At 34.7% G+C, this 25,132-nt stretch overlaps 3 protein-coding genes across 6 annotated transcripts; 2 read left to right on the top strand and 1 right to left on the bottom strand.

The window, feature by feature from the left end:
* Window positions 1–857: 857 nt before the first annotated feature.
* Window positions 858–7,139, top strand: LOC105113631 (protein SUPPRESSOR OF npr1-1, CONSTITUTIVE 1-like). Its single transcript, XM_011009881.1, has 6 exons — window positions 858–973; window positions 2,017–3,109; window positions 3,203–3,505; window positions 3,582–5,057; window positions 5,153–6,129; window positions 6,745–7,139. The coding sequence occupies exons 1-5, from the start codon at window positions 858–860 to the stop codon at window positions 5,633–5,635; spliced, it is 3,471 nt and encodes a 1,156-aa protein (XP_011008183.1). The 3' UTR covers window positions 5,636–6,129; window positions 6,745–7,139.
* Window positions 1,466–23,705, bottom strand: LOC105113629 (O-acyltransferase WSD1-like). 3 transcript variants are annotated; one of them, XR_839999.1, is made up of 9 exons: window positions 23,237–23,704; window positions 22,375–22,953; window positions 22,161–22,227; window positions 21,791–21,900; window positions 21,344–21,553; window positions 21,116–21,238; window positions 20,367–20,654; window positions 3,652–3,662; window positions 1,466–1,476 (listed from the first exon to the last, which is right to left on the bottom strand). XR_839999.1 is itself a non-coding variant. In XM_011009879.1 (7 exons), exons 1-6 carry the CDS (start codon window positions 23,474–23,476, stop codon window positions 21,117–21,119), a joined length of 1,320 nt encoding a protein of 439 aa, XP_011008181.1. In that variant the 5' UTR covers window positions 23,477–23,705; the 3' UTR covers window positions 20,189–20,654; window position 21,116. The 3 variants fall into 3 exon arrangements, 2 of the variants coding, with proteins under 2 accessions (XP_011008181.1, XP_011008179.1); XM_011009879.1 differs by lacking the exons at window positions 1,466–1,476; window positions 3,652–3,662 and having other exon boundaries at window positions 20,189–20,654; window positions 21,352–21,553; window positions 23,237–23,705; XM_011009877.1 differs by lacking the exons at window positions 1,466–1,476; window positions 3,652–3,662 and having other exon boundaries at window positions 20,189–20,654.
* On the top strand, window positions 11,586–15,167 carry CNX7 (co-factor for nitrate, reductase and xanthine dehydrogenase 7). 2 transcript variants are annotated; one of them, XM_011009875.1, is made up of 2 exons: window positions 11,586–11,643; window positions 14,656–15,167. In XM_011009875.1, exon 2 carries the CDS (start codon window positions 14,684–14,686, stop codon window positions 14,987–14,989), a length of 306 nt encoding a protein of 101 aa, XP_011008177.1. In that variant the 5' UTR covers window positions 11,586–11,643; window positions 14,656–14,683; the 3' UTR covers window positions 14,990–15,167. The 2 variants fall into 2 exon arrangements, with proteins under 2 accessions (XP_011008177.1, XP_011008178.1); XM_011009876.1 differs by having other exon boundaries at window positions 11,597–11,643; window positions 14,639–15,167.
* Window positions 23,706–25,132: the final 1,427 nt, after the last annotated feature.

Genomic DNA, 25,132 nt, shown 5'->3' with positions numbered 1-25,132 from the left:
ACTTTATTATTCTCTTGTTGTATGTGGATGATATGTTGATTGTTGACCATGATGCTAAGAAGATTCAGATGTTGAAGGAAGAGTTGAGCAAGTCTTTTGCAATGAAAGACTTGGGACCAGCAAAACAGATTCTTGGTATGAAGATCACACGTGACAGGAAGAAGGGAAAACTTTGGCTATCTCAGGAGAGATATGTTCAAAAGGTACTTGAGAGATTCAACATGAGCAACTCCAAACCTGTTTGTTCTCCACTTGCAAGCCACTTTAAACTAAGTTTTAAGCAGTGTCCTTCAAGTGATGAAGAAAAAGATGAGATGAAAAAGGTTCCTTATGCATCCGCAGTTGGTAGCTTGATGTATGCCATGGTTTGCACAAGGCCGGATATAGCTCATGCAGTTGGTGTGGTTAGTCGGTTCCTCTCCAATCCCGGTAAAGAACACTGGTCAGCAGTGAAATGGATACTCAGGTATCTCAAAGGTACTTCTAGTTTTGGTTTATGTTTTGGTAATGATAAACCTATGTTGGATGGATACACAGATGCAGATATGGCTGGTGATGTTGATTCTAGAAAGTCCACATCAGGATACTTGATGAAGTTTGCAGGGGGAGCAGTCTCATGGCAATCAAGGTTGCAAAAATGTGTTGCATTATCCACTACAGAGGCCGAATATATTGCTCTTACTGAAGGGGGCAAAGAGTTGTTATGGATGAAGAAGTTCTTGCATGAACTTGGCCTAGTTCAAGAGAACTTTGTATTGCACTGTGATAGTCAAAGTGCAATCCATCTCAGTAAGCATCCTACTTTTCACTCTCGATCAAAGCACATTGAGGTTAAATATCAATGGATTCGAGATGCTATGGAGATGAAGTCATTCGTTGTTGAGAAGATCCATACTGATGACAACGTGTCTGACATGATGACCAAACCTCTACCGAGAGAGAAGTTTGAGTTTTGCAGAAAGGAAGCAGGCTTGTTAGAGCCTCCTAAATTGAATTTTACATATTGATCGCCGGTATGGCGAATTCCTCACATGGTGTGTGAGGGGGAGATTTGTTGTGTATGGTCCCACACCATGTGATAGTGGGACCACCACATTTAATGAGAAGAGAGGCAGCTGACCACTTTAAAATTAAGTGGTTCGGGTACTGTAGCACAAGATTTGAAAAGAGAAGAGAGGAGAAGAAAATCAAGAGAGAAAAAGAGAAGAAAAGGCAGCAGAGCAGCCTTCATTCTTTCTTTGATTTCCAGCTCGTTCACCGTTGGATCGGGCTGAGATTTTGACAGCAGCTTCTAGACACGTTGATCTTCATTCTGAACGGTTGGATCGAAGATTGGTGGTGTGGAAGCTGGCCGTTTTGACAGAAAACGGGGCTGTCAGTTTTGTGAGTTTTTCTCAAATAATTCTCCTTTAATCTTGTTGTAATCCGAGAATAAGTTGTTCTTGATGATATATATGTTGTATCCCTTAGTTGAATCTGAGGAAGAATGATTGTGAACCTATTATTTGTTGATAGTGGAAGTTTTTAGGTGGACTACGGTCCCGTGGTTTTTCCCGCATCGGGTTTTCCACGTTAAAAATCTTGGTGTTGATTTTGTGATTATTTGCATTATTTTTCATCATTGTTTGATTCTGTTTTACTGCACAAAGAGGGAAAGAATTGGGACTTGTGAATTGTAATTGTATTCCGTTGAATTGATCCGGGTAAATTGGTGTCCGGTTGTTCCGAATTTTCCCAACAACAATCATATTTTTGGATTCAGAAGCATATGTTTTGAGATTTATAATTTGTTATGTGACTTCTAAATGTTACCAAATGAGCATAAAGTATAGTTTTTCCATGCATCTGTAAATTTATAAAAAGAATTTCTTGCAAGTGATTGGGATTAGATTTCACATGTATGTAGTGTGATAATGTATGGCAATTGGAATCCGTGACAAAAGTTCCAACCTCAAGAAAAGATTGTGTTTCTTTGGGGTACTATTTGATATATCTGTTCGTCCTCCATGTTGGCAGGCCTGAGTCGAGACTCGTGGATCAAATTGTGCAACATATTTTGAAGAAATTGAATTATGCATCCTCAAGTGATTTGAAGGGCCTGGTCGGAATGGATTCACGCATGAAGCAAATCGAAGCCTTATTATGTACACAGTTACCAGAGGTGTGTGTTGTAGGAATATGGGGCATGGGTGGTATTGGTAAGACAACCATTGCTGGTGAGATTTTCAACAAGATCGCAAGGGAATATGAAGGTCACTATTTTCTTGCAAATGTGAGGGAGGAATCAGAAAAGAATGGAGGATTATTTCGTATGCGAGATGAACTTTTCTCTAAAATAACAGAGGAAGAATATCTACATATTCGCACCCCACGTATTGGGCACCCTTTCATTAAAGACAGGATCTGCCGTAAAAAGGTTCTGATTGTTTTTGATGATGTGAATAATGTAGATCACATTGAAATGTTACTTGGAGGATGTGATTTGTTTGGTCCAGGAAGTAGAATCATCCTAACATCTAGAGATAAACAGGTCCTTAAGAAATATTCAGACAAAATATTTGAGGTTGGGGGACTGAATTACCAGGAAGCTCTTCATCTCTTTAGTTTGCATGCATTTAAGGATAATCATCCCCCATACAATTATATGGAGCTGTCTGTGAGGGCACTAAATTACGCTAAAGGTAATCCATTAGCTCTTAAAGTCTTAGGTTCCTTTCTACTTGGCAGAACGAGAGAAGTATGGGGAAGTGCATTGAACAAGGTTGAAAAACTTCCTCAGAAAGAAGTTGATATTGTGTTGAGAATAAGTTTTGATGCACTTGATAGAGAAGAGAAGAGTATATTTCTCGATATTGCATGTTTTTTTAAAGGGCAGAACATTGATTTTACAAAGAGAATACTAGATGGCTGTGGCTTTTCAGCTGATATAGGAATTAGTGTTCTTGTCGATAAGTGTCTCGTCACTATTTCTGGAAACAAGATAGGGATGCATGATTTGTTGCAGCATATGGCCCATGAAATTGTCAGCATGGAATCAGTCAATGACCCAGGAAAACGCAGTAGATTGTGGCATTTTGATGATGTGTATGATGTGCTGACCAGAAATCTGGTGAGAGTTTCATGCATAAGTTTCTCCCCTCCTTTTATGCATTTCTTTAATTTATCTCACTGTTCATGATTTCCCTTTGCTGTGATGTTTCAGGGAACTAAAAACGTTGAAGGGATATCCGTAGACTTGGATAGTTCTAAAAAGATAATGAAGGTGAGTTCCAGAGCGTTTGCGAGGATGTATAATCTTAGATTGCTCAAAGTTTATAATTCAGGATTCGGAAATAATAGTGAAGTGCTCCTTCCTCATGGCCTGGATTCTATTTCCAATGAGTTGAGGTATCTCCGCTGGGATGGATACCCTTTGAGATCTTTGCCGTTCAATTTTATTCCGCAGAACCTTGTTGAAATTAATATATCTTCAAGCAAGGTTGAACAACTTTGGCAAGGAAACCAGGTATGTCGACAACTACAAATAAGCATACATTATTAGAGATATAGATACTAATATGTTTGACGATTATTTCTGTCAGAATCTTGTGAATCTAAAAGAGGTCAACCTCAGCAATTGTAAGCATCTAACAGAAATCCCAGACCTCTCACAGGCTGCAAATCTCGAGAGTTTGAATCTTCAATCCTGTACAAGTTTGACAGAAGTTCCTCAATCTATCCAATATCTAGACAAACTCTCCGATTTCAATCTGAGATCCTGTACAAGCCTTATAAGCCTGCCAAGTAGTATTAATTTGAAATCACTCAAGACTCTTAACCTCTCAGGCTGCTTAAATCTTAAGAATTATCCAGAGATCGCGGAGAATGTGCAGTACTTAAATTTAAATGAGACTTCAGTTCCAGAACTTCCCCGATCAATTGAGCATCTTAGTAGACTTGTTGCATTGAATTTGAGGGATTGTAAGCAACTTGGGAATCTTCCGGAGGATGTATGTTCGTTGAAGTCACTTGAAATTGCTGATCTGTCAGGCTGCTCAAATATCACCATGTTTCCAGCTTTTCCAGAGAAAGTCAGATATATTTACTTGAGTGGAACTGCAATAGAAGTAGTTCCGTCTTCCATCGATCGCCTTTCAAGACTCTTTTCTTTGGATCTAATGGGTTGCAAAAGGCTCAAGAATCTTCCATGTACTTTTTCTAGGTTGGCATCTCTTGAAAAACTCAGTCTCTCTGGGTGCACAATCATCACGGAGTTTCCAGAGCTTCCAGTGACTATTAAGGAGTTGTATCTGGATGGGACAGCAATACGAGAGATTCCTTCATCAGTTGAGCATTTGTCCAACCTTGTTGAATTGAGTCTGCAAAACTGTACAAGATTTGAGATTCTACCTGGTAGTATTTTTAACTTGGTTTCACTGAAAAAACTCAACCTCTTTGGATGCTCCCAATTCCAGACTTTCCCTTCTGTGGATCAATATGGATATTTGACTTACCTTTGTTTAGATGGAACAGCCATAACAGCATTACCCTGGACAATCAAAGTTCTAGCAAGTGTTTCTCGCTTGGAAATGAAAAACTGCAGAAATCTTGAATGCAACTTGCTCCCTGAGGTTCAGAATCTTTTGAATTTCAATGAGAGAGAGGTGAAATTACATCGCCTGCGTCAGCTATATCTGAACGATTGCAACGTACTTAGCTTGCCTGGGAGTTTTTCCTGCTTATCCTCACTAGAAGTACTGGATCTCAGTGGAAATAGTTTTACTCTGCTACCAATACTCTCAGATCTCCTTAAGCTGGAATCCCTTTTTTTAAGGAATTGCTTTAGACTTATACATATCCCTACCCTTCCACCAAGACTAACGATTCTAGATGCACACAATTGTTCATCGGTGAGCGGTGTATCAGGCATATATTCAACTGAGGTTGAGGGAAATATTTTTGAATTCCTATTTACTAACTGCTTTGGCTTCCATGACAAAACTGTATGCAAATGCAACGACATCATTGAATATTCCTTGAGGAAAATTAAGGTTTACGCCAAAAGATTGTATGCACTGGTATTTTTGTCTTCCCTTCTTTCTCTCCCGCTTACCTTCTAATTTTTAATGTTTATCTGTCATGTTAAAACTGTGTCATGATTTTAATGAAACAGATGCCATCTGTACTGCCCGGGACATCTAGTGTTTGCTTCCCAGGAAGAAATGTTCCATACTGGTTTGTCAATCAAACTCAGGGATTTTCTTTAAAAATTAAGCTGCCGTCACAATGTGCTAGTAATCAGTTCCTGGGTTTTGTTCTGTGTGCTGTTGTTGACTTTGGATACTTGTTCAAAAGCTCTTATGGCTTCCAAGTTAATTGTATATATCATATCAAGAACGAATATGGGGATAATCATCATCTTCAAAGCTGTTTTGGTGGTTGGTTTGACGGGGAGCATGTTCGAGAAGTCTCAAACGATATGTTGTTCTTAGGGTATGATCCATGTTTGGAATTTAAAGAATGTTATTTGTTTGGAAAATGCAGTGAGGTAGTAATTGAATTCTACTCGGAAGATAGGAACAACAATCCTTTAAAGAGTTGCAATGTGATCAAGTGTGGGGTCTGTCTGCTATCTGCAGAAGATGATAATTCATGATCATGCCACATTCCTAAGGTCAGCATCCTTCCTTTGTGACTGCGGTTAATGCTGAAGAAGCCGAAATGACTCTGAGTGATTCAAACCAATCAAATGAGACTGATATAGATGCATTAAGGAATTACATTGAAAATCAGCACTCTCTATCCCAGCAAAAAACCTCGTCTGCTGATCGCATCTTGCTTGGCTCAACAAAGATTCAGGTTAGTTTACACTTCTCCACGTAGGCTAAGTTGCTGATGATCTCTTTCTACAGAAGAAAGCTTAAAATTTTCTCTCCACATATCTTTTTCTGGCTTGGCATCTTTTATCCATTTAAAGCTTTGGAAATTGGAATTCCGAATGCAGTATCTATCTGGAACGACCCTAATGATTGAAACCGATTCAAGAGGCACTGAAATAAATGCTTTGGGGAATTACATGGGAAATCAGCACTATTCATCCCATTAAAAAGCCTCTCCTGTCGCACCTTGCATGGTTCAACAAAGATTCAGGTTAGTTTACACTGCTCTACTTGCACCAAGTTGCTGATCTCTTTGTTCAGAAGTTGGCTTCAGATTCTGTCTCTACATGTGTTTTCTGCTCCCAACTCTGTTTTCCGTGTGAGGTTTTGCAAACCGGAATTCTGACTTGCAATACATATATACATGCCTTGCTGGTCACTTTGGTCCTTTCCTCTTCCTAATTTGTTTCTTCTCTACATAATTTTATGTTGTTCCCTGACTTCTAAAGTGCTTTCCTTCCTCTCAAGCACTCTTGTTCTGCCTAACAAAATCAAGAGCGAGTTCTTTATTTTACTAGTTATTTTAGGATTCTTAGCACTTATTTAAACGGTTTGTAAGTTATTTTCAAAACAGTTTACAGATTATTGATATTTAGAACTTTTCAAAACAGAGTTTTATCTATAGTTTAGACTATAATTTTAGAGTTTGAGAAGCCCTAGCTTCTTATCGTACATGCTGCATCAGAAATTCTCGAGACCTCATGACTATCACCATCAACAGAACTAGTGACAAAGGCAGAAGAGTTTCCAATTCAGTTTTGCATATGGTTGGAGGATCCCTTCAAACAGTGTTGATAAAATAACCCACCAATCATTTTTTTTACAGTGAAAGGTGTATCCCTTGATAATTTTTGGCAGTGCTGCTTATGTCAAAATACAAGAAGAGACGAGGACTAAGCTTGAAAATCAAAGTCAGAAATGCGTTCTGCTAGGGCGTGGAGGGACTTCTTGTGGTTACACCGTTTGCAATCCTATCACTAAAACGGTGGCGACGTCAAGAGATGTTCAGTTTGATGGAGAGCAACTATGGAAATGGAGCAATGAAGGATAGCAGCAGCAACGTTTTTAGAAGATGATTAAGAGCAGAATAATGAAGGCAGTGATCAGAATATGGCAGCAGTTCAACCATCTCTAAATGCTTCTTCTAGTTCAGATTCAAGGAAGTCAGATCATTTACAATGTGTAAAAATCATTTATTGCTTGAAAATAAACTTTTTTAGGCTATATTTATACAAAATAAAGGGCTAAATTTATACTATATAAGTTAACTAGCGCCAAGAAAACTAATGTGAAGTTGCCAAATCTGAATTGCATAATTGTAGAAACAAAAGAAAATTTGTCTAGTTGTTAAGTAGATGTAGTGGATTGCTAGATCGGTGGGGCACATGTTTTTTGTTTTTAAGTTGAAAAAAAAAATATAAAGGCACTAATAATACATTTTTTAATTTATTTTTTAGAAAAAAAAATAAACTTAAAATTTAATGATACAGATTATTATATATTTATTTTTATAATGTTAAGATGGTGACATATTAAATAATATTTTTTAATATTAAAATGATATTATATTAGATTGACTCGAAACAATTCTAATTATTTGTAAAAAACTTAACTTAATCCTAGATGTCCTATAAAATCTACATTAAAATATAAATTATGAGGTATAGGTTGTGTCGCAGGGTCGCTAATGCTGCAACGTTATCTGGCAATGATGGAGGCTCTTTGTTGTGCCTCCACCATAAGGTGCGTGTTAAGAAGGGTTTTTAGATTTAATCATAGAATTATGATTAATGTTTAGAAATCACTATCTAATATTATAGTCACTAAAAACTTATATTCTGTGAATGTCAAAGTAAGGAACTAGTTGTGCAAAGAGAAGACACATCACTCTAGCACACCCTACTTAAGATAAGCTGCATTGTTATTTAATTATTTTTTCTAAGTTAGGATTTTATTTGTTAGTCTTTTTTAAGGCTCAAGGCAGATATCTCTTCGTAAGAGAGTCTCTACCTTATGAAGTTAAATCTTAACCGTTCTAAAATTTGAATTTTAGCATTGTATTTCTATAGCTTGTATTTTTAATATCTGAGGGTGTACTTTTTATGTAATTTTACACCCCACAAATATTAAAGTCTACATCTAGATCCTAAAAAAAAACGATTTTGACATGTTGGTCAAATCCTAATGGATATTCATAAATTGATTATGATATCCTTTTTTAGATTTTTTAAAACATGAAAAAGATGCAATTTTTGTTTTTTTTATGAAAAATATACTTGGAAAAATTTTAGGATTTGGACGGACGCAACAAAATATTTTTTCCTATTTGAAAACGTTTTGAATTTTTTTTGAAATATTTCAGAGAAAACCAGACATTTTAATACCAGATTTTTATTTTATAATGTAAATATACAACTCAATATTATGCAAAATTGGTAGAAAAATATGTGAGAAAAATCACAAATTTTTTTTTAAATGATTTTTGAAATTTTTTTGATTTTTTTTTAAATAAGGACCGAGCCGAATCTAGCCAACCCATTTAGGCTGGGGCAAAACTGGCCCGGTCCAAAGCCAAGTTAATTAATCAAGAACTGCATGTAAAAATGAATTTTACATACAGCAACCTTGACAAAAAAGGAGGTAAAATAGGGAGGAGAAAGTTGTGTGGTGTGGAGGTTGTGGACGTGATGAGGATGTTTGGCTGGTGGCTCAGGAGGCGACAGCTGAGGTGATGGTGACTGGAGTCAACTATGGAGGAAGAAGAAAATGTTGTAAAGGAGAGAGAAAGACTAGAAGGAGAAGAGAGAGAAGGTCACGATGGCTACTCTACCACTAATAAGGAGCTGGGTTGATGGAAATGATGGTGGTAAAGCCAGTTGTGGCGGTGGAGGTAGGTGGCAAAGGAAACAAAAGAAGAGGAAAACGGGAAGGGTTGCAAAAAGGAGAGACAAAATTGCATAAACAAGGGAAAATGGCTGGTTTTTTGGCTGAATTTGTACCCGATTTTCTCCTCCTTGAAACCATCAAATCCATCTTTATAGGGGTGGAAGAGAAAAATCTTGTCTACATTGGAAAAAAAATTAGCCTTTAATTTAGTTGAAAATGATCTTAACTGTTGATTCAAATTAAGCATAGTGCACTGTCAAATCTACAGCTACAAGCTGCCTGAGCTAATCTCTTTAGGGTGGTTCCATATCTGTTTATTTGCCAGTGAGCTATAAAGACCATACCTAGACGTAGAGGGATATCTAGTGATTAGTTCCATGTAATTTTTAGCAAATTTTATGGACGTTAAGTACATTAAATGCAACAACAAAATAGGTAACCTGAGCAATTATTTCAAATAATTAAAAAAGAAGATAAACAGTACTAGAGATTTTTTTTGGCATAGTTCATTTCAATCCTCCCTCTTTAAATTTGATTTAATTACACCCCTAATTGACTCTAAAACTTCAATTTTCTTGCAATTTGGCCCTTGATTTCAATCAATTAACTTGATAAAATTAAATTTGATCTCTTAAAATTCCAATATACTCAATTAAGCTCAAATTAGACTCTCAAACTTAATTTTTCACCAATTAAGCCTCAAATAAAATTAATTTGACCCATTTAAAGTATAATTAAGTCCCTACACTAAATTAAATCCTTCAATTGAACCCAAATTAATTCTTAAACATAATTAAAATTTAATTTGACTCATAATTAAATCAAATTGACCTATTAAAAATTTAATTATGTCTTTGGACTTAATTTTTATGCAAATTCGTCTAGTAATCATTTAATTTGACCTTGAATTTGCGTTTTCTCTCTATTTTGGGACATAATGTGGTACAATTAAGTCTTTAATTTCCTTCAAAAATTATAGTTTGATTTCTTAGTTTGCTTTCTCCTTATTGCCAGCCGTTATTATTATTATTTGGTTTTATTTAAAAAAAATGATTTTTAAAGAATAACTCAAAATTGGATTATGACAGGTTGAACTTGAGACTTTGAGTTGATGGGCTTGTTTGGAGTTGTGGTAGCTATTGTGATTTAAAGTGTTTTCAAATTAGAAATACATCAAAATAATTTTTTTAAAATATATTTTTAAAATCAGCATATCAAAACGATCTAAAAATATAAAAAATATTTTTGAAATTTAAGAAAACACAGTTATCGTTTCCAAGTAATATACTATATTTCTACGGGGACATTTATTTTCAAAATTGGATTAAGAAGGATTAGTTTTATCTTTCTTAGTTTCTGTGAACGCTAATAGGAAATTTCCCATTAAAATGTATTCTTGGATGCACACGCTATCTATATAATTTACTTTTATTCTTGTCTTTTTTATTGCTATATTACTTCTTTTAATACACTATGCAGTAATAACAAGCAAAATAATCCAATTTTCACCTCTCTTGGAGGCACAATACAAGGTTACATGGCATACATAAAACAACAAACACTCCTCCCTCTTGCAGCCATAACATATAACATCACCTATGTAAAACAACAACTATTTTCTTTCCTTTACCTCTGTTGGTCAAGTGTTTCAAATAATTTTGTTTAAAAAACTTTAAAATGATGGTGTAAAAACTATATTTTAAAAACAAATTCCCCTACGCTTGGGAGAGGCCCCCCAAGCATATAGGGTTCCCTCTCCGGCCTAACATCTTCACTTTAGGTCATCCAATTCAAGCAACTAATAGGAAATCCCATGCAATTCAAATCCAAGCCAAGCAATTAAATCCCAGGCAACAAAATCCAGAAAATTCCAAGCCAAGGAAATTTAAGCCATTCAAACTCATTGCTTCACACTAGTTCTTTCTATTGTTTTTCTTATACATTATTTTGTTCTCTTATATGTATTAACTTAAAAATTATAGAATTTTCTAGCCAGCACAGAGGAGTGCAGTAGAATCATGTTTTCAAACAGTAAATTAGCGAAGAACAAAGTCTTGTGACAAAAGAAAAGAGCCCAAAAGACTCGCCTGATTTTGATGTTTAAACAAATAAAAAAACCTTCATAAATGATGAGCTTGAAAGAGATGAAGAAATCACACGAGCGCTTCTGAGAGGATTGAAGAGTCAATAATTTCAATAGTCATATTCCAAGAAATCCATGCATCTTCTCCTTGGTACGTCAATGAGCTGGTGAAGATATGAACGCAAGCAGAAACATAGGCAGATTGTTTTCTTTTTATCATTTAGACCTGTCTAATGTTGATGAACACACAGGGAGTCATGGAAATGCATTAGCTGACGTTTTGAAAAAGTTTTAAACTGAAGATGGATCATGGAACTCGCAGAAATATCTCGGGATGGAATTCGCAGGTCATTACGTGAAAAGTAACTCTCAGAGGTATTAAGTATTTGTCCTAGGATAATTGCTGAGCACTAGAAATGAATAGTTCTTTCTGTTATGCTTGAATCACCTCTAGCATGATCCACGATGTAACTTGGGAAAAATTGTGTGCTCCAAACATGTAAAAACCCGTGCTTCTTATAATCATCAAGTTTTCTGTAGTTTCCAAGAAGATAGAATTTTTTTTTTTTTTTCTATGTAGTATGGACCGGGCAAACGAGGGATAGTATTCAAAGAAAACAGGCCCAAAGAAGGAAGCCTTAGTTGGGTCATAAAGACAGGTCTAGTCCTAAATTTGGTCTTTTAACGTTACATCGATTCCAAGTCTCTCTCTGACTCTCTCTCTGCCTTCTCTGCTTTGAAGTTTGGTGATAGCAGGTTACTCTCCCCTCTCTTCCCTCTCAAGTTAAATTAATAAAAAAAGCTTTTTCACTTTAGGTCATCCAATTCAAGCAACTAATAGGAAATCCCATGCAATTCAAATCCAAGCCAAGCAATTAAATCCCAGGCAACAAAATCCAGAAAATTCCAAGCCAAGGAAATTTAAGCCATTCAAACTCATTGCTTCACACTAGTTCTTTCTATTGTTTTTCTTATACATTATTTTGTTCTCTTATATGTATTAACTTAAAAATTATAGAATTTTCTAGCCAGCACAGAGGAGTGCAGTAGAATCATGTTTTCAAACAGTAAATTAGCGAAGAACAAAGTCTTGTGACAAAAGAAAAGAGCCCAAAAGACTCGCCTGATTTTGATGTTTAAACAAATAAAAAAACCTTCATAAATGATGAGCTTGAAAGAGATGAAGAAATCACACGAGCGCTTCTGAGAGGATTGAAGAGTCAATAATTTCAATAGTTATATTCCAAGAAATCCATGCATCTTCTCCTTGGTATGTCAATGAGCTGGTGAAGATATGAACGCAAGCAGAAACATAGGCAGATTGTTTTCTTTTTATCATTTAGACCTGTCTAATGTTGATGAACACACAGGGAGTCATGGAAATGCATTAGCTGACGTTTTGAAAAAGGTTTAAACTGAAGATGGATCATGGAACTCGCAGAAATATCTCGGGATGGAACTCGCAGGTCATTATGTGAAAAGTAACTCTCAGAGGTATTCAAGTATTTGTCCTAGGATAATTGCTGAGCACTAGAAATGAATAGTTCTTTCTGTTATGCTTGAATCACCTCTAGCATGATCCACGATGTAACTTGGGAAAAATTGTGTGCTCCAAACATGTAAAAACCCGTGCTTCTTATAATCATCAAGTTTTCTGTAGTTTCCAAGAAGATAGAATTTTTTTTTTTTTTTCTATGTAGTATGGACCGGGCAAACGATTTTTTTTTTAAAAAAAAAACATTATTAGCATATTTTTCTGAGTGAAAAGCATTTTGAAAAGCAACCGCAATCACACTCCCAAACACGCTAATCATGTGGATCACTAGGTTGGAGAAAGAACCTGATGTTATGAATTTTACTTATGAGCAAACTCTCCTATTATACATAATACTCGAAGTTGTCCATCAGTTGAAGATGAAGCCTTAAGACAAGTATCAGTGAACAGAAGAAAGCAGAATTGACGGCATTACTTGCTGAAATAGGAATAGCAGCAGCACCTTTGAGAAGTCCTTGAGACGTGGGTGTTTGGGAGTGCTTTTTAAAAGTGCTTCCTAAAAAGTTTGAAATTCTTTTTTGTTTTGATTTAAATTAATATGTTTTTGATGTTTTCAAATCATTTTGATGTGTTGATCTCAAAAATAATTTTTTTTTTAAAAAAAAAACATTATTAGCATATTTTTCTGAGTGAAAAGCATTTTGAAAAGCAACCGCAATCACACTCCCAAACACGCTAATCATGTGGATCACTAGGTTGGAGAAAGAACCTGATGTTATGAATTTTACTTATGAGCAAACTCTCCTATTATACATAATACTCGAAGTTGTCCATCAGTTGAAGATGAAGCCTTAAGACAAGTATCAGTGAACAGAAGAAAGCAGAATTGACGGCATTACTAGATGCTAGAGTGGTTACTTTTCTTTTAAGCTTGATCTCTCCTGCATTGGCTGGTGCTTATTGGGGGGGCTATCAGAAATCAGGATTCAAGCTCTCGCTTTACCAATGAGCTGGCAGTAAATGGATGTTGGGCATGGCTACTGCCAAAAAGATCTGATGAAGATGAATATTTCACTTGGATGAGTGGGCATCTGTATTTTGTGTGTTTTCTGTCACATGACCTGACAGCTAATTTGCAGCTTCCTTGAAAGGGAGATCTCTTGAAATTCTGTATTGATTAGGAATGAAAGGACTGGGTATGACTAGATTGCAACTCAAATCTCTTTTATTGCGGAGGATTTAGTCAATTTGAGACCCAGTGCTCGGCTTTAGCCAAGTTTGCTCCTTGTGTAGTGGCTGATGAGATCTGCTTGCTTGGAAAGTTGATAATACTTTGAAATCGCAATATCAAGAAATTGAATCTCGGTTTTAAAGCTGAGAATATGAGCAGAGATGTAAAATTTAATATGGATCATGGGTCTGCCTGGAAGTGCCAGAATATTCGATCTTAAGAAAAGCAGTTAAAGCATGGAAATGACTCCAGGTGTTCCCCACTCCTTAAATTCCCAGATTTACTTCAAATGTTGCATGGAAATGACTCCAGAATCTCGGCATTATATGATTTTTTTGTCATGAATCTTTTAGAGAGGTTTGAAATTGGGTTTGAAATTGGGACATGCTAATAGAAGTTTAAGGTGATCAAGTCTCAAGAATGTAACCTATACTGGTGATCATAATCCATACTTCATTAGGTATATTAAGCGGTTTGAATTTGGCATTTGAGATACTAAAAAGTTGAGGGGAAAAACTTCCATTATCAATGAATTTGACCAAGTGAAAAGGAGTAAACAATAGCAGTACTTTTTCAGTCATGTGGGATGACAGATTTAGATGGCTAAAATTTCCTTTCATGGGATGGCAGTATGGTGATGGAGATCATGTAACCCCTGTGATATAATGCCCTGTTAATACTACAAGTGAAATAGAGAGGCTGTTCCTAAGATTAACAGTGTGCAATCCCTAATTTCTCTTAAAACCCAGTAATGGATTTGGATTCTGACACTATCCAATTTGGATTGAATTTTTTTAGGTTGTACTGCAAGTAATGTTATTGTATACCCTTTAAGTTATTGTATACCAAATTTTGTGTGAACATTTCTCGAGCATGCCGCACTATTACGTTGTTTTTAGCTGAATGTAGTTGAGCGCAAGTAAGATGTTCTGTTCAGTTTTCTTAATGTTTTCCATCACCTGTTGTGAATGAACTTGAGTGCCCATCAGTTCAGAAATTGAAATTGCAATCTCATTGTTGTGAAGGCATGTTTCATTTGCAGTAATCCATTCTGCTCATCTGCTGTGGACATGATAGAAGCCAAGGCTGAAAATACAGATGGGGAACCAGTGGGAAGTGAAGGTTCGTCAGTTAGTATAAAGGTCTTATTCTTTGCCAGAGCTCGAGATGTAACTGGCTTGGCTGATATGCAATTAGAGGTGTCATCTGGTAGTACCACCAGCGATTGTTTGAATAAGCTTATTGCTAGGTTTCCTAGCTTGGAAGAGATCCGTGGTTGTATAGTTCTTGCTCTAAACGAGGAATACACAACCGAGGCAGCAATCGTGAAAGAAAAGGATGAGTTGGCTATCATACCTCCCATCAGTGGTGGCTAAATATTTCGTACAAATTTCTCGAAAGTCTTAATATCCAAACATGTTCTTTGAATGGTTTCTTGATCATATAGTTGTCTCACACAAATACGTGAATGTTGTATGATTTTCTGTGTCTTTTGTAACTATATTGATGAAGTCTTCAGGAATAAATTAGAAATCCATCCTTTTTCTTTTTCTACTCTTCAATGGAATGAGCTGTTATATCTTCACGTACACTTTAGAGAAGAAGGCAGACGCTGAACCATAAATTTCAAGTTTGTGTTCAAATTTTCCGTTGTCAAATTTTTCTCCATGTTGCCCATTGCCCATGTTGATTATTTATTTATTTATTGTTGATAGGTACCATGTATGTACCTAGACAATTAACAGGAACTCGCACCTTTTGTGTCATTCACCTTGCAATGGCAGATGCCTGAACGATGTATAGTGAAGAGAACATGGACTGATGGATGGAGGAGATGTTACATGCATGCCCTGGCCATAGGGTCTTGTTTCATAGTAATACTTTGTAATAGATACGAGGCAACAAGCAAAACTAGCTTAATTTCTCCAACCATGCCAGCAGTTACTAATTTTTTTTTTAAAAAAAAAAAAACAGAACTTGAGTAGTTCAATACATTGCAAAGCTTGTCTAGGTGTCCAGAGAGGCAGGTGTGGCTCCTCGAACGCCGATTCAAAGCATCAAACTGGGATTAATGCCTTTGGATAATAGAATATCGCAGCGATAATCCGCACTGCTATTAAGAACTAGTATATTGATGGATCCAAATCAAATTTAATTTAATTTAATTGGTTTAAAAAAAAAACCTTTTCCAAGTATAACATGCACAGATTATTGCCTGCGCGCATCCAACACCCTCCCGAATAATTGATCGTTAGATATCACTTTTAATTTTTTAATTTTTTTAGTTTTAAATTAATATTTTTTTAGTGTATTTAAATAATTTTGATGTGTTGATATTAAAATAAATTTTAAATATATATATTATTTTAATATATTTTTAAATAAAAAATACTTAAATAGGGTGAACATTTCTTATTTTTTATCTTGATATTATATCTGGTCCAATTATTTTCAATCTTTTAGGTGTTAGGGCACATCAACACTCATTATTGGATCTAGACATCATTAATTAGGGTGTTAGGTATACACCCTCACGTGATTGAGTTATCAACTACAACTCATATCAAGCTGCTAAATATATTAATTAAAAATAACAAATCAAATTGTTTGAATTAATAAATTAGCTAATTATCCAACACATTAACTTTATTTCTCAACATCTTGGATTTTGAAACTCATCAATTGATGTCATATGTGGGAATTGATAATAAAAATCATCAGTTTCTAAAACTTTTTTTGACATTTCCAAATCATTTCATATATAACCAAGATAAACCTGAGTTAGGACGCAAGACAAATTTGCTCATTACAACGAACATTTCTACTTAACGAAACCCTTAACAATCACTTACAACTCCTCACTCAGACCATGTTGTCAATCTAAGGTCAAAATCAAAAATTTCCACCCGAACAAATCTTGACACCCTTGGCAACACACAATACCCTAGCACCATGACCACTAGCTGCACCCGATACCCATAAATTATCACACTACTCAAAGAGTCTAAACATAATAAAAATCCTAAAAGTCCCTCAAGAGGTCACTCATGCCATTATAATACTCATATATAAAGTCAATACTCCAAACGTACTCCTCCTAGCTATCATGGGATAGACATTAGTTATTATAATCATCGTTCTGTGCTAAACTCCTCGAGCTCCTAAAAGCTTAATGTATTAAGAGGGTATTTATTTATGCGGCTGCGGCTGCAGCTGCATTTTAATTAAAATACAGTTTGTAGCTGTTTGATAAAAAAAATTGATTTACTGTGCATAGGTTCCACATAATTTTTATATTCGAAACACGATTAATAAAAAGTAAGGAAATCCTGCTTTTATATACTATTCATATTAATTGCACTGTTCAATGAATACACTCTAAGAACTAATGGATGTGTATGCATGAGCATATCCAAGAAAATGACTACATGTCCCATCAGTGGAGGGGATCTCCTTTATCCAAACAAGTATTGAACATTCAAATTTCTGAAAACTATATTTTCATAAAAATAATTATGGATAATTTTGATAGCCTGATCAATTCGAGAAGCATGCATGGAATGTTCATTATAGCATAGAGTTGTTAATCCAAAATGGTGACTCAATATGAAAAATCCTCCCCCACACAACTCTCACTCTTAAGTATAGACATAAATTTGGATTGTTTCTCTCAATCCTTTAGATTTTTTTTGAAATACGAGCATTATTATAGGTTATCCTCATTGATTTCCCTTAGTTTTTAAAAATATTTTTTAAGTATAGACTTATCTTTAATGTGTTTCCACTAGCTTCTTAAAAAAAATAAAATAAATATAAGTTTTTTCTTCTTAAATTTCCTCTAACCTCTTAAAAAAATATTCTAAATATGAAATCTTTTATATATCATCTTATCTTCTTTAGAATTTTTCTAAATATAATTTTTTTAAAGTTTTTTTTTACATGGTTAGAATTTTTTAAAAATATAATGCACACCACTACACACGGTCTTTTTAATTTAATATCTAAGATTTCATCTCCTCTTATCTAAAAAAATAAAATTCAATGAACTGGTCATCACAATTGATTTTTTACAACTCTTGTCATATTAATACCACGAAACTTGAGGGGTTATTAATAGATTTAAAATTCAATAGTCCCAAAAATACACTTCAAAAAATGGACTAAAAAAACCTTCCAAAACATATGTTCAGGTTATTGCCTGAAATATTTGAATCGACAGTTAGCCTCTAGACTCAAATTAATTTTTGGACACAATTAATGTGGATGTTGAACTCACGCCCAGCACCCTCACCAATTGGGGGTACTTGACACGCCAGCACCATCCCAATCAACTGGGGGTACTAGGCGCCAGCACCCCTAATTAATTGGTGGTGCCGGCAGCAACCTCTCAATTAAATGGTTGTGCGGGTTGGCGCGCCAGCATCCCGATTTAACTGGGCACCGGTGTTATGCAGATCCAATTTTTTTGGATGCTGGGCCACGTAATCATCCGTTATTGGAATAGGCATAACACATGGATACATTCAATCAAAGTGTTTAATTTCCTGGAGGTGCTAGGCAAGCACTTTTAGAGGCTTAGTAACGTTTCCAAGCTTAATATTTTTTTAATAATTTTTTTAGTTTTATATAAAACTCTTGATATTTTATACTATTCTAACATATATTATTTTAAATAAAATATAATTTAATATATCATAAACATAAAATTATATAGTAGTCTTTTCTTTAAAAAAAAAAGATTCATTAATTATAAATACACAATTAATTTTTTAAACTCAAGATTTATAATATTTTCAAATTTATTTTTTTTAAATATCATCATATTTTCTCTCTATAAATTTACTAATTTTACTATTACATAGTCTTTATATTTATTAAATAAATTCTTTTTTAATAAATACTAGCTATTATAGCTTAGCTACGAGACTTAACTTATCATATATCACCAACTAATACTAGCTACTTAAGTTTTTTATATCAAGCAGTCGGGCACCTTGACCAAGAAGAATATATTGTATTATTTGAACTAAAAAATTAATTAATTATTTAACGGATTAACTTTATCCCTCAAAATCTGGAATTTCAAGACTCTTAACATAGGAGTATATGAAATGGTCATTCAACGCAGCATAATATTTAAAGGTAAGTTATAAGCTAGCCATAGATACCATCATATTTCAATTAGTCAGCATCCTAAAACTCTAATGGGTAGTTCCAATTTCACCAAGAAGCATCAAATTTTCATCTTTCTTGACTAACATTGCATGCGCAAAGAATGTGAAGATGCAAAAAATGTTCCGATTGAATAAGGATGAGCCCGCATCCAGGAGAAGTTGAACTTTTCCGATCCCTTTTTCTTCGTTGCTTCAAAAATTTCCTCATCTGTCCTAACCCGGGGGTTTGTCATTAATATAGCTTGTGCAACTTTCTTCATTGCATTAGTGAAATCTTTTTTTTAAAAAAAATTAATATGGTTGTCTAAGCTAATTTGTACGTACTACGACTAATCTCACGGACCTTAAAGTTAACGATCATATAAACCTCCAGTGATCATTATATAAGCAATTAAGTACTCAAACCTGAGATCACAGAAAAAACAAATCCCTTAATCATAAATTCTTATCACTTAGCAACCACCACCTAATGAAATCTTTAATCTCCTCAGCAAAGTGTATTTCACATCCCTTTAGGCTTAAAGCCTTCATCATCATGCTAACTAACAATGGCATATGTAAGTATCAAACCAATTCATCCAAAGATTCCGGTAATTTTATTGTTAATTTTGAAGACCAAAAGTGGGGAGAAGAGGGGAGCTATGGCTTCTCAAAACTCGTTGTTGTTGACGGCACAAAAAGCAGAAAACAGGATATGGAGATAAGGTTTGTGGAAGAGCAGAGAAAAAAGAAGCAACTGAGCTAATGTGTTGTAGCCAGGGATAAAAGACCTGATTTCTAAACTTTTTTTATTTTTTCACGTTTGAATAGTTCAATTCTAGCCAAATCCCATATTCAAAATCTTAAAAACATCTCATGTTTCAGAAAAGCTGTTCATGAGATCTTCTACCTTGCCGACATTAGCATTATCATACAACCACTCCACCAGTAATATCGCTAAGATTTTGTAATCATAACCTCTGCTGACCATCGAAGAGTGGAATGGCTGGCTTCTCTGCTGACTATCGAAGAGTGTAATTTTATCGGTAAAATTGTCAATTAAAATTTCAATGTTATTACACTGTTTTGTTTTTTTTTAAATCTTTTATATTCCGTTTGAGGTTCTCTCTCTCTCTATATATATATACCCAAATAATATTTTTGTTGGTATTTACCAATAGTATTAACAATAAATGAAATTTTATTGGTAAAAATCACCACAAAATACTAATAAAAAACAATCATCAGAGATTCCGTTTGTATTCGTTAGTTTTATGGTAGTTATGCCAAGGATGCTTGCCACTGCAAGGACAAAAGCTACTGCTTCTTGGTGAGATTTTTTACTTAGGCCGAGTGGGGGCTCTGATACGAGATGTTGGATAAACTCAAACTGTAAACTTAAGCTTGCTACCAGTAGATAGATGGATAAGATGATTTGAAGTTTTTCCTTAGTTAAGAACTGATGAGAAAAATTACAACTTAAATAAGTAAACAGACTTGGATTTCAAGTAGGAACTAACTACCACTATGTGAATTTAGTGGAAGCATATCCAACGATACAACAAACTGAAATAAACACGATCAATATCTTGATCATGACTCCCACAACTTAGGGATTCTTAGTTGACTAGGCTTGCACAATTCCAACCACACACTTCTAAGTTTATTGAAATAACTATCTGTTGACATAATTTATTATCATTAATCCTAGCAATATTTAGTAAACACGACAATCAACCAGCCCTTTATAAATGACAGCGTCTTTGATCAGCTTAAGAGATTCTTCAAGATCATGGCAGAGTTGATGAGGATCAGGAACTATCCCTTCGTCAACTGATAAGATGATGTTCATCTTATTGGCATAACTCACAACATGAATCATTAAAGCCTGAAAAAAAATATTTATATGTTAACACTAGTAATATTCATACACAATTTGATTAAGAGATTATGAAGAGAAATCTTCAGATTTTCAAAATCCTAACCATCAATCTCTGAGACCTTCTTTGTTTCAAATTAGAGATGATTTGCATGGCATGCAGTGTATTTCAATATTTAGAAACACACGTCAATGATTGTTAGCTGATATGATCAAGGAAAACATTATCTATATATTAACTGATTATTAATTAAAAGTCATTAGATTTGATTGCTGAAAAAGATTTACTAAATTTGTATTTACAATGGTCTAGGACCATCCAATTTGGTAATATATACATAAATTTTATTAATACCAAATAAAAGAAAACTAAATTAATATTTTTGTTTTCTTTTTAAAACAAAAAATCAAAAGTTTGTCACTAATATTAATGGTAATTTACTCGTAGACATAATATATCGAGTACTTACATTAGGTTGCCCAAAGCAAGTAGGAGCTATGTAGGCCACTTGATGACCATACAAAGTGATTTCTTCTGAGGGACCAGCCACGTTCGAGAACCACAATGTAGTTTGAGTTGGGAAGCTTGCCAGCTGCGACAACAATGGAATGTATTTTCTTTTAAGCCCCCAAACATCTATTGACGTTGTACATGATCAATAATAAAGAATTGACTGTTCCTAGAAGATTCATCTTACCTTAGTACCAAATAATTTGAGAAATGTTTTTGCCATGAAATATGTGTATATTGCTTCAAGAGAAGCTTTCTTCCTCTTTCCAGTTGCCTTAGCACTTCGAACATAATCTAATGCATCCTCTCGTAGTGCAATGGTGAAGGGGAGGAGAACGTAGCCGATCAGGTTGCCCAACCTCACGTTGCTGCTACTTTCCGTCTTCTCAGCAACACTCTATATATAGAAAGAAATTAAAGAAAAAATAGATACACAGAAATCAAGGATCATGACGTTTCTTCACATGATATTTGTAGTCCTCACTTTCTTTCCTGGATTTTCTTGTCTTTTTTAGTTTTCTTAGAAGCCAAAGTAGGTTAACAGAAGACGCCAAGGGAGCAAAAAGAATCCCTCGAGGCGAAACAGATAGCATGAAAAGGAGCGAAGTAAAGGCAAAGAAATTGCCGTACTCACTTCATTTCCTAGATATGGCCTTAAATTCACGAATGATGTTGCTCGTAGACGAATGTTCTTAGGAAGATTGCTATTTCCTTCTGCCCCTCCACCATCCTTCTTATTTTCACCTGCCGAATAAAATTAATTTACAAAGCTGAAGATGCTCCAAAGATAACTAATTTAATGTTTCTTCCTACCTTATTTGTAGGTAGCCGTTTAAAATCTAATTTACCTGACAACTTGGCATATAGTCCAGCTAAGAGCATATTTTCTAAAATCGTTTTATAGATGGCTATATATAGGCCTATGTATTGTTTTTGAAGGTTATAGGTCATAATTTTACACCGAAGTGAAATTGGCATTAAATTTAAATTCAGAAATTGCTTACCATATTTTCTATTGAGATAGCGAGATAGAGCTGCTTGTGTGACTCCCACCATCACATCATTGATTGTCTGGCAAAAAAAATATAAAAATGTAATGTGTTCATGAGAGTAATGTTAGGAATACCAAAATTTAGGTAATTTGCATGCGAAACATATATCAGCACTTTGTTTTATTTTGTACAGTGAGGACAGTTTGATATATAGTAAATGGCTTACAGCATTCATGGCATTCTTGACGAGCTTAACATCCTCCAAACTCACAGTTCGATGAACAATTCGCCGTGGAGTAGAACCAACGCCTAATGGACCTTTGAGGGGCGTTTTTGTGTCGTCCAGGAAGAAGATTGTGATTAAGAACATAACAACATCAACCAAAGTATTCCAATATATCAGCAACACCGAAAATAGCTTGATGAAATGTTGGAGAAGTCCTCCACTAGAACTGCAGGGTTTCTGTTTCTTTGAGATTGGAAGTGTTGGAAGCGCCTCAGGATCAGATGCTTTGCGGGTAAAAGACATGAAAAGTGACATGAGAGACGTCCCATCTCCAATGGAGTGGTGGACTCGGAGAATGCCTACGGATTCAGCATTAGATGTTTTGATGTTGAGGAGATGAAGATCCCACATAGGTATAGACATACTGATCTTAGTTTTGCTCAAATTAGAGACGTAATCTTCTACGTACATATCAGGAAAGTCCATATTTGGGTCAATTGTAGGGATTTTGACATGGTTGTCCAAGTCAACCTCTGTTCTAACCCATTTGAGCTGCCCCCCATGTTTCTCATCGGGAACCTGTTACATATAAATGTTTAAGATCATTAATGAGAAGACAGAAAAAAAAAAAACTTAAAAGTTTGGTTTCAAATACCGATCCTTCGTTACCATAAGAAATTGTATGTAAGAGTGACTCTTAATCATTAATTATTAGTGTACGATGAAGTTAAATTTCAAAAGAAAAAGGCGACAAAAAACACGTACGATTAGTGCATGCACCTGTTCCCCAAACCAATGGCAACTGTTTATAATATTTCAAAGATATTGACTCACGGATTTAAAAAAAAAGACCAGAACTTGCCTGCAAACTAGAGAAACGAGGATGCTTAAGCAAAGTATTCCCCAAATTTGCTCTCATAACTTCTGGATTGATTTTGGTCTGAAAGCCGATTATGATAATGATGTACACGTTGGAGTCGGGTTCATGAAACATTCGAGCCATTGGACTCAAAGGTTGCTGCTCTTCATCAGCACTGCTGCTGCTCAGAACATTCTCAACATTTTTGGCTGTTTGAATTGGTTTAATGGCTCGGGTCCTCATTCTTTAATCTTTGCGAACAGAGGCAAATATTGCAGGTGTGTCAATGCGTGCAAGGGTATCCTGTTTTTCTTCAAGCTCTATGTTTTGGGAGCAACACTTCATGGACATGCCCCCTTCTTATAGAGTAGCAAACTGCGTGTTTCACACGTTGTGTTTCATAAAAAATTCACAAAAAAAGAAAATCTCATTAATTATCTGAAATGGAAGTTTATCGTTAATCGTGTGAGTTTCTGGGAAGGAAGAAACAACTAGTTAACGAAGATATGATTGAAACGGCATCTCAATAAATGCCTCGCTGAGAGCAGGTACATATTCATGAATCATGATATTGATTTTTTTTTTTTAGATTAACGTGGGTGTTCGGGTCAGCTTGCGCGCACCACGACTAATCCCACGGACCCTGAAGTTAACGACCATGTAAGCCTCTAGTGGCCATCATATGAGCAACCAAGGACTCGAACCTGAGACCACAGAGGGAACAAACCCCTTGATCCCAAGTCTTTATCACTTGACCACCACCTAGATAGTTATCATGATATTGATATTTAATATCATTATTCGTAGCATTGTTCACGTTACAGAAGTCTGTCACTGGTCCCCAATGTCTTTATTTCCATTCATTTTGCACCTCAAACTTTTGTTTCTTTCAATTTGGTCCATGAAAGTTCCTCTTTTTTTTTTCCAGATTTTCTTTTTATTCTCTCTAGGTTGAATTCTATGGCATTGCTTGAGTTTTGGAGATTTTTTTTAAAATTCGATGGCATGTCAATTTTCCATGAAAGAATTTAAAATCATTGTGAAAAATAATAAAAGAAAAGGTATAAAAACTGGCATTTACAAAAATTGAGAGTTTATTATCCTTAGGTTGTTGAACCATTGTAGAACCATTGTAAAACTTCTACTGTCTCTTTTCAATTTTCTGCTTATTAGTCTTTTCTTTTAAATCACATTATTGCACAACATAATTAATTAGTCCTTGTAGTTTAACAAAATATTATTTCATCCCCACGATATTAAAATCCACTTATAATTAACTTGGTTCTTTCTTTAATTTATTTTGTTTTCTCTTTCTGGAAAAAAAAAAGGAAAAGTAATTAGTTAACATGGGAAAATTGATTGGAAAAAAAGCTATTTTTGAATAAAAAACAACGAAATTAAGTTTGGTCAAAGGACAATATAATTAATTTTTATACTACTGAGACTAAATGATTAATTTTTATTAGAACTACGATAACCTAATTAATAAAACTAAAAAATTAACAACTAAATTAAATTTGGTCAAAGGACAATATAATTATTTTTTATACTATTGAGACTAAATGATTAATTTTTATAAACTAGAAGGACTACAACCTAATTAATAAAACTAAAAAACAACTAAATTAAGTTTGGTCAAAGGACAATATAATTATTTTTCATACTACTGAGACTAAATGATTAAATTTTATAAACTAGAAGGACTATAACCTAATTAATAAAACTAAAAATTAACAGCTAAATTAAGTTTGGTCAAAGGACAATATAATTATTTTTTATACTATTGAGACTAAATGATTATTTTTTATAAACTAGAAGGACTATAACCTAATTGATAAAACTGAAATAAACACTGGATTTCTTATTGGGCACAAAATGCAATTCAACCCTTCAAAAATG

Source organism: Populus euphratica, unplaced genomic scaffold (assembly GCF_000495115.2).
Source record: "Populus euphratica unplaced genomic scaffold, PopEup_1.0 scaffold802.1, whole genome shotgun sequence".
Classification (NCBI taxonomy): Eukaryota; Viridiplantae; Streptophyta; class Magnoliopsida; order Malpighiales; family Salicaceae; genus Populus; species Populus euphratica.
The sequence above is the reverse complement of the archived record's forward strand: the minus strand, read 5'-3'. Positions and strand labels throughout refer to the sequence as shown.